At 35.6% G+C, this 10601-nt stretch overlaps 1 protein-coding gene across 1 annotated transcript in view; it reads left to right on the top strand.

Annotated features, from left to right (window-relative positions):
* Positions 1 to 4429: 4429 nt before the first annotated feature.
* Positions 4430 to 10601, top strand: part of LOC113234022 (lysosomal alpha-glucosidase-like) — a 52018-nt gene continuing 45846 nt past the window's right edge. Inside the window, exon 1 of the mRNA XM_026469249.1 lies at positions 4430 to 4554. Within this exon, the coding sequence (XP_026325034.1) occupies positions 4430 to 4554 (125 nt within the window). The remainder of the gene's footprint in view (positions 4555 to 10601) is intronic.

Raw genomic sequence — 10601 nt, 5'->3', positions numbered from 1 at the left:
AGTGCAAACGCGAGTTGATATTTAAAAGTGACATAAGGCCCATTTGCCTGATGAGTTGCTATTCTTATTATATTGTTGATATCTTATTATATTCTTATTTCGTCTCTATTTCTGGTTATATACTCGATGTTTTGTAAGAACGAGACTTAAATCATAATTGCATAATTGACATTTGCAGGTAGTATAGAAATTTAAAAAAAGTTACTAAGAACAAGGCGATATAATTGATAAAATAATTCTTTAGCGTCTTCAAATGTCATAATCACAAATTTGAATTAAATAAAGTCATTAATTTTTCAAATTATTTAGTACAATACGATCTGTCTCAGTCTGGAATTAATATCGTATTTAAATGAAACTCAAACGACTAATTAGTATGTTGTTAGTAGCAGTAGAGCTCCTTGTGAAAGAGTTCGTCCAGGGAAGTGCTGCCACCTTACCTCTTTTTATGCCGCCAAGCAGTAATGTCAGCATTACTGTTCCGATTTTGAAAGGTTACGGGTGCTGGTGAAATTACAGGCACATGAGACTTGTCAACTTATGTCTCAGAGTGACGGGCGCAGTTGCAGTGCCCTTCAGTCACTTAAAAGCTCTAATGCCAAAAAAGTTTTGACGTTGGTTCCGCCCAAATTTGTGCAACAAATATATGCCTGACGTTCGCGTGACATGCGACAGGAGATGTTGAATTTTGCGCATTAAAAGTACCAAATTCGTTTTAGCGGAATAACTCTATAACTAAAGGGATTAAAAAAAATCCGTAGTGACAGTTGTCGATCATGCATAAATATAATTAATTATCTAATTTTTGTCCTAATAACCTGTAGTATTTCGAGGATGAATCGAAAAAATGTGAAAATTAGAGGTCATTTCGTGATTTTTATCTATCGAGGAAACTTTATTGTTTTATGTTTCTGATTAGTGTCTATGCTTGAATATATCGTGTAGTTACTCATACAATATTTTATTTTTAACTTTAAAGTGGATATACCCCTCTAAAATCAAATCGAAGATTAGGATTTTTTCCTCTGCTCCCTCTTAACACCAGGCATACGACTCGTTCGTTCTGTCACGGGTATCATAAAAAAATACGAAAATGTTAAAAGCATGCAATTTGAAGCGACTATGATTTAAAATCATAACTAACTAAATAACAGCCATTCGCTGATGCCATAAAACGCTATCTGAATTTAATAATTCCACAAGTGCTGAAGTTTCATATTGTCTCAATAAATTTGTGCCGTACAATCTACTAACATCCATCTTGGTATAAATAAAAAATAAAAAATGCCTAATTTGTTTTTATAAAAATACGAGCCCTGGAGCCGGGGTCGGGCTCGGTCTGCGGCGCGTGGTCGGTTTCAGTTTACGGGGTGTGCTCATGCTCTTTGGTGGCACAGCAGTTAGTACTATGGGCGCTTGATGAGGAGGTCGATTCCCAATTTATGCCAATTTAAGAAACGAACATTTCTAAGTTGGTTTTGGTCTGAGTATTCAGGGTTATCGTTGATTTGGTATTCATAGTACCTACACAGTACAGGAAATTCGGCAGTATTCTCTTTGGCATAGCTTTCAAGAAAATTAAATCTAACATAGAGACGGTTGAGATACAACAACGCTATAATAAGCGTCTCATTTCCACTACATCGGGAAGCATGCTTTACATTTTTACAATTGTGAGATCTTGTACTCGTAATCTATTACGTCTCCGTATATTATCTCCATTTGATGGCGTGGGGACGCTTCGAGCTTCGCCCTCCGCGGACCTCGACCTCCGGCCTCGGCACTTACGGCTTTGTTTAAAAAACATTGAAATAGCTCATTAATGGCGGCCATATTTAAAAATTGCAAAAATATATTTTGACCACTAATTATTATCAAACAATCTTAGAAATCTTTTCGTGCCAATTTTCAGTCCGAGTAAAGCAAGTTTTTTCAATAGCAATTTACATAAAAAATTACGGCTATATCGGAAAACGGCAGAATCAAAATTTTTACCCCAAATTGTGCTTGAAGCCATGCCATTTTCAGTCGAATTAGAAGAAATTTTTATCTACCGCCAAAAAAGTTTATATGGCAGTTATATTGAAAAATGGCAACAAAATAAGTTTAAAAAACTACAACACATCATTTGGTGCGTTCGAGATTTAAAATCGGAACGGACTGTATCATCGATGTTTTTATATAAAAATGATACACTACTAGCTAGGTTAAACCATAACACTAATGGGTTGTAGATCTGACCGGACGGAAATGAAGAACCTTCTGCCTTCCGTGTTATAACTAACGCAACTTGTGCGCAAAAACCCGAGATATTGACACCTTAAGTGTTTCTGTCTAGTCAAATGTGTCAATTGCATTGTGTCAATGTCAATTGTGTGATTTTGCTTAACAATAAAACCGGAATTAAATAAGACATTAAAAAACCGATTACAGGGGGTTGTAGATCTCGTATCGCTGATCCCAGATATGTTAATAACTCAATTTCGCTAAAATGGCGATTACGTTAGTTACGATAAGGACGGCTGCATTAAGTGGAAGGTAGACATGGGAAATACTGCTTATTTTTTAAACGTTAAAACATTGTGCTTTTTAAAAGCTTTTTAGTTTGAAGCTTACAAAATCGTTTATAAAAACGTTTAAGCGCATAGACTTTTATGTTAAAAAAAGCTTGCAACGTTGTGTTGATAGCGAAAAGCAAGAGTAGACCACTAAAGGTTTTAAGATAAGTCAGTTTATTTGTAAAACCCGAGTTTTATTTTTATTTATAAAATTATTATTCACATTGACGAATTAATATGTTTAGGAAGCATAGATGGCTGGAATTGAAAGATAAACACGTTGTAAGAAATCAAATTGCTGCTAATGTGCTTATTTTAAAAAGCAAACTCTTAAATGCTTTTTGTTTAATCACCCACCTCTAATTCAAGGTGTATGGCACGAAGTAACGATTCTCAGCAGCGAGAGACCGATGGAGGAGGAGAATAGTCCACAAATTATTATCATTGATTACCACGGCATGATTCAGTCAACACGTGACCGTTCCGAAATACCGGTAAAACAAGGAGAAATCATACTATGGTATGAAACTTGTAATTGTGATTAACCATTTAGTGAATAACCACGAAAATCTTAAAATCTATAATAAACACCAGGGTGGTTTGGTTACGACTACGTCGTTAAATTTGGGACTTTCCTCGTTTTCGAAAAGGTATATAATTATAAAGGTTTAATCATAACATCAGTAACTTGGAAAGAAAATGGTCTCAAAAAATGCATAATAATAATGTTGTGAAACTCATGCGCAGTTTAATGAGCGCACTTGTACAGATACGCGAATAACAAGTCCAGCTTTCGGCGTTGGTTTCTTAAAATTTGACAACCGGTCGAAAAAGCCAAGAACGCTGTAGGGCTGTGTTTGAGCAGCTTCGGATAATTTAAAATGTGTAACAAGAAGTCTCTAAACTAAGGACTTTACTGTACAATCAATTCATTTTTTTAGTGCGATTGGTCAAACATGGGTTGTAATTACACACGACTTACCAATCATTTGCTAAAAAAATATTAACAGCAATTATAAGACTATGTATGGACAACATTACGTACCTTCACACTAAATATTTATATACGAAAAGTCGTCTAAAGTCGTGTAAAGCAGTTGACTGCTGTATTATGTTAAGTAAAGAGATATTGCGAAATAAATGTACATACATTTTTTTTAAATTTATGAATATATAAAAACACTAAACGAATGAAAATGAAAAAATCGACACATTGCTTTAACAATAATGTAATTTTTTTTAAATCTTTGATATCTTTTTACAACAGACGCTAAAATAAAATTCTAATGAAATTGATAACACAAGTTTCAACATAATAATCGTAAAGAGACTACACACATTAAATAAAAAATTTAGTGTACTAAAATACGACAGCGAATTAAATTGAAACGGCACACCCGAAGTTTTTTAATTCAAAACTCGGTTTCTGAACGTAACTCGTAACAAGCAAAAAGGTTGCCAGTGTTCTTTTTTTTTTGTTTAAAAAAGCGGTTCATTCACATTCCCGAACGTCGTAATTTGAGATGCCGCGAGCCGTTTCTCACGCGTTCTCATTTCGAATTTGGCGCGAACCTGAGCTGTCAAAATGGCAGCGGCGAAATTAAGCGGCATCAAGTTAAAAGCAAAGCGAAATGGAGATGCTTTGACAAGTTGACGATGTAAGGGTGGAACCAATTTCGAATGTAAATTATCCCAGACTGAAATTAGCTCAAAATACTCCCCCAAAGCAAAATAAAGCTTAAGCAAACAAACAAACAATTCATATTAAGTTTTATGATAATATATTACGAAAGTTACTAATCAATTTACTGGACGATTTAGCGGAAATTATTGTTATTAATAAAAAAATATATAAAAAATAGAAAAAGACCATGCGGCAGGTCAAAGAGTCGATGGAGAGACGAGCTAAACGCGCGCCTAAAGGACTGGACCTCAGTGGCGCAAAACAGAGAGGTGTGGAGAGAGAGGAGGGAGGCCTTTGCTCAGCAGTGGGACAGTACAGGCTCATAATAATATCATTATTAATATGAAAGAAAGGGCGATTGTGAAAATAATACTTTTAATAAAGGAATTCGTTTTAGCACAAAGAACGTGATTTCGAAACTTAAATTAATTTAACAGACAGTGAGTGGGTTAACGCTTCACTTGGCTCTGTTCTCGTTTACCCTCACTCAGAGAGGTATTTGGTTACTGTAGACCTCCTGAGTCGAGTGTAGAATTATCTATAAATTTACTAGTGTAATTATTCGGTAATCGGTTTTCTTACGGTGTTATAAGAATTGCTATTAGTTTATACATTGTTATTTAAAAACATAACAGATTAGCTTCTAATTAGCACTGTAGTCAGGCAAGAGAGGAATTTTCAAATAAGTAATATAAGTACAATGAAATTGAAATTTTAGGCAGTTATTTTTGTAGTTTACATTTTTTAACAATTTGGAGTTAGAACTTTGTTACCGTGAAATTAGTTTACATCAAGTATTCGTAAATAAATTGTAAAGTTATTAAAAGATTGTATCATTTTCGTACGTTTATGCATATATATGTACAGCAGTATGAATGTTATTATTTTATTAGTTACTAGCTGATATCCGTAACTTCGTCTATATAGAATAAAGTACTTCGAGTAGCCTACTGTGCTATACTCATATTCATAGTTTTGTTTAGAGAGGAAACGAAAAGTCCGGATAGCCGGATAACCGGCCGCCGGATATCTACCCACTGCCGTAAACATGTCGCAACCGGTTTACAGCGCGCATCACAGTGATTGATTGATTGATTAGTGAATGATTGCACTTTCACATTGACGATTTGATTAATTGTGGTGATTTGGTTTTTATAAAAACGATTAATATATTCGATAATACAAACAAATACGTACCAGTAAAATGTTAACAATAAAAAAATCGCAAAGGTGGATCTATTTATGAAAATAAATGTCACCAACTTTTACCACTTAATGCAGAAAAACTGGTCTAATTCCACCATACTTTGCCTTTATTCAAATTTGAGTATAGTAAATTTACAGATAACGTCTTCTCTACCACCTCACCTCACCTCTCTCTAACTTCATAGTTCTTTCAGTTACAAGAAATAACCAGATTGTTAACGATCCTGTAGTTGCTATTATATTTTACACTTAGATGACTTTAACAAATAGATTTATTTGGCGTGCTGATTATGATTTTTTCTTAGTTTTAAACATCCGGTATCCGGCTGGATATTGTACTACTATCCGGTATCCGGCCGGATAGAAAAAATAGGTCGGATAGGCCGGATACCTGATAGTTACCGGATATCCGTTTCATCTCTAGTTTTGTTGGTTCTCCATACAAACTTTCATCCCCTAATTCACTCCCTTTAAGATTTATTTTTGAGATAAAAGTAGCCTATGCCCTTTTCCTAGTTCCCACCTATCTCTATACCAAAATTCATCAAAATTGGTTCAGCGGTTTAGGCGTGAAAACGTTACAGGCGGAGTTACTTACGAACTTATGTCATTACTTTGGAATGACATTTATATTTTATGTGTTATGACGTGAAAACTACCCTAAGTACACCCCTGTTTAGGATTAGAGTGAGGGAGGAAGAGTCAGATTTTATTCAATACATAAAAAACTTTACTGCTTCCCGTCTAGACGGTGTGCTAACGATCGGCCTTATTATTTTACAAAATCATATTTCGTTCGCCGATCGTCACTTGTTAGAACCATGCTGCAAAACACGCAATCGGGATATTTTTTTTAACCTTTTGGCTGCATGATGGAATGACTGTACGTTTAATGGAAAAGGTATTGGATGAACAGGATAGAACCGTCGTCTGGCTTCTATTAAGGGTTTATACTACCTCAGTTGGCTTTGGTTGATGCGGCGTAACAGTGAAAGTGTAATATTAGTAAAAAAAAAATTCTGAAATAAAGCCAGTGTCCCTGCTGCTCGACCCAAGCAAAATTAACCGTATTAATACGGGAAAATTTTGAATTCGAGCTGACGTAGTATCGACTCTCGAAGAAAAAACTTATAAACATTAAATTACATCGTAATATTTTAAAAAAATGGGAAATCTCATAGTAAGTAAAATAAATTTAGCACGAAAAAATATATCAAGTTTCTTGTAACTACACCACTGAAAGATAACCTAATAAAATACATAAAACATATCGAAGGCAGTTTATCTGCATAGTAACATTTCAATTTCCAAACATAAAACCGAACATTAAAAAACACAAAAGAATTAAAACGTGATTAAAATCTAGACAATAGTCTATAAAAAATAAAAATAAAAATTTCGAACATGTGAATGAAAAATAAAGCCTTATATAGCGCCATAATGTACGAGTAATTGCTATTTTTTTCCAGAGTATTAATTACAATTCAAATATTATAACAAAATTGGAGCCTCTGCTCATGAAGCAGTTCAAATATTCAGAGAATGCGAGCTAGAATTAATAATCTAGTGTTGTGAGTAGATATCGGATTCATGATATCAACAGCGATATGGTTTTATTAAAAACAACTTTAATTTAGCCTCTTAGGAAGTCACTATACTAATCAAATTGAAATCGGCTGTAGCAGATTAGAAAAAGCTGTATATAATAAGAGCGAAAAAGACTAATTTCGCGTTTTGCTTCGGCTCGGACAATACAAAGCGTGCATTACATCTATTATTAACGTACTGCAGTGATTTTTTTGCTGTAGAAATAGAGCCAAGCCAATAAACAGGTTTTTTTATAATATCAAGTGACGGGACGAACAAGTTGTGCGCCTGATGGTAAGCTACACGCCTGTCCATAACATTTGCAGTGCCAGTCAGAGCTTTAAATCGCAAAGATCTGAGTGGCACTGCCACTGCGCCCGTCACCCTGAGACATGAGTTGACAAGTCCCATGTGCCTGTAATTTCGCCAGCACCCTTACTCTTCTAAACCGGAACGCAGTAATGCTAACATTACTGCTTGGTGGCAGAAATAGGTAAGGTGGCAGTACTTCCCTGGACAAACTCTTTTCTTTTATCAATTTTGTGATCGAATTTTCTGTTAGGATTCACGGGATTTTGTACCGCCCTCGAAGTGTGAAGTTGACTATTTCAACGAGCTTCTCGTTAAAATAAAGACAGAGACATTAGTACAATTTTATGGCCTTTTGCTTTTGGGAAAATGCCGCCAAAATTAATCAAATATTTGTTCTGGAGCAGCAGGCTGTTCGGGCAGTTTATAAAACTGAGCTTTTCTGAGAGATAAGTTGAAAGAAGTATATTTTCTCACACTGATATCACAGTGCATTCATCATCATCATCAACCCATTTATACGTCCCACTGCTGGACACGGGTCTCCTTTCAGACGAGGGTTTAGGCCATAGCCATACCGTACTAGTAAATATAATTCTAGTGAAGATTAATATATTTCGTAAAGGAATCGGATATGGTAACGGACAAAGCTTCAGTACATCCTTAGCACATGTAATTGTAACGGACGAATCTACCAACATCGACGTGGCGCGTTTATGGCGAAAAACTCGCGTGTTCTGCAGCTAAAAAATGACGCTCATGACGAAAAACAAGTGGATTAATCACTACGATGTTACGGCCACGAAACTATAAAGATGGCGGGATAAAAAGAACAGTCTATTTGCTTTTGTAATTTGCTGCCAATGAGAAATAGCATTGCATGTCCGTTTGTACGTGCATCGGTGGTTTCAATTTGAATTCCGTTACCGTGGTGATGGTTCTCAGCACGATATAGGAAATAATTAAAAATATGGGTTTATTACTTACACTAATCTGAAGAAGTGAATTGCCTGAAGCCTTAGTTTAAAAAACTAAATACGTAGCTAAAAACCAAAGAACAAGAATTAAGAAAACTTGAAATAGTCACGAAACTCCTACTATGCTCAATTGAAGTACCTCGTCATCAATGACCAAACTTTTTCGTTCAGAATCTCTTTTTGCTACAGAGAAAAAACAAGGCTACCAAAAATTTCAACGTAGAACACCCACTGCGACGGGCTCCTTAATGTAATTCAGTATTACTTATTTAGTTCAGTCATCAAAGCGGCAAATCATACATCTAGTGACACGCGTGTCAACCATTGTTAGGAACGTTTCTAACATTTGATTGACGTATAGATGTTAGTTTGAATATCCCATGCATATCAATTCAGTATCGAAATGTTATTTGAATTTTACGGCTTTCTTTGCTGTTGACTGAAATTTCGGTCTACCGATTCTTAAGGATTTGACTTCCGGGTCATTAACCTGAAACTAAATAGAGCGGTTTTTTGCTTATTCACATAATGAGTGTTAAAAGCTAGATAAAATTACAAATATTGTGGTGGCTACGAAACAAATATCATCATTATCATGTCGTTTCAGCCGAAAGATGTCAAGTACGGGACATAGGCTGACAGTAGGTTGTGTATTCAAGAAATAATACATTCAGGCCAAGTTTCAGGCCAACAACAACAAAAACCGAAAGAGATCCCGTCTTCAGAGAAAACAACGTCTTTTAGAAAGTATTTAAAAGCGTGCATTGTCGTTTGGAGTGGATTATAATAAATGAGCTCGGTTCTCAAACAATCGTCTCACGTAGTTTATAAAACACAATTAAGAGAGCGACGAACGCGTCACGCTGTGATGCTCGCTGCGACAAAACCCCACTGTAAAAAACCTATAAAATTCAAAATAAACACGGCACGCGACCGTCCAGCGACCGCCTGCCTTATAATACCCGCCGTCTGTACCTTGCGTTACTATGCACCAGTTTTTTTCAAACCCCTTATTCTTTTTTTTTTCATAAGACGTTTTTGTGCAAATCTTGCAGCCATTGTGAAACGAGCACAAAGCTAGACTCAAAATTCGAATTGAACGTTTCGGACGCACCTGGCGGGAAGACGCCATCTTGGGCGAAGTTCAAAACGGAGGAACCGCCAAAATGGAGCGGTCGTAAATCAATATTATCCCATTATAAATAAGGGCTCAATTGCTTAATACGGAACTAGCGTTGCCCGTGGTGTAAATCGCGACAATACAGTCTTGGGCACAAAAGCGCAAGACATTGAGTAACGAGATGCCAAATATTGCAGGGGATCCGCTCTATTTTTTATTCTCAGAGCAATATGCAGGTGATGTTACTGTTATACAAACGAAAAATTCAATTATTCGGCTATTGACAATACGAATTTGGAGCGTTTCTAATACTGTTGCTACGCGGGGACCATCTGTGATGGGTAGGCTGTTTTCTTAGGTGTAAACGGGCACTTTTACAAATTGATCGTAAATTTAAGGAATAAGTGAATAATAGGTAACCGCCGAGGGTGTTATTCTCCTCTACTCGTTACTAAGTCTATTGTTGTAGGTACTAAAGTATATTTTAAGTAGGTAGGTATTTGTCGGAGGTATTTGTATGGTAATAAACGTCACGTTTTATTGCTCAGGTAGTACTCAACTGGAATCGCAAACATGAATGAGCTTTGTGAACCACTTTTCGAATCATCAAAACGTCGTTATTGGGATTTAAACGAGTATACAGTTACACTTTTGGCTTTTTAAACTATCGTAAAAATATCATAAAAATATTCAATAATCGAGTACGATGCAAAAGTGGGTTCTTCACCACAGTATTTTCTTTTAACAGTTAAACACTTACAGTCTGACGCGTAATTAAAGAAAGTAGTTAAATGTAATTACCTTTTTTCGCATTAAATTCGTGTTTACGCACTTTTGCAAGGGAGCGCTAGGGTTGTGATTATCATTAATAAATTATGAAACATACATGCAAGGCCCTTCTCTATGCTAATCTAATGCTAATGACAACACCCATTTTTATTTTTTTCACTCGTAAAAAAACTTATGCCCCACAGTACTTTTCAAAACGGTAAAACGCACAGGAAAAGAAATGCAGATTAAGTCGATTGACAAAACATTTAAATTTCAATATCAATTACATTGAACCTTTATTCCGTTTCCTTTAATGCCATTTCGGTACATCCGGTGTCACCCTTTTGTTTAACATATTAAATATTGTGTATACATGTTGTTCCTTTAGC

This window comes from Hyposmocoma kahamanoa, unplaced genomic scaffold (genome assembly GCF_003589595.1).
Source record: "Hyposmocoma kahamanoa isolate Upper Pololo Valley unplaced genomic scaffold, ASM358959v1 81, whole genome shotgun sequence".
In the NCBI taxonomy this organism is placed as follows: Eukaryota; Metazoa; Arthropoda; class Insecta; order Lepidoptera; family Cosmopterigidae; genus Hyposmocoma; species Hyposmocoma kahamanoa.
This window is presented reverse-complemented; position numbering and strand designations above follow the sequence as displayed.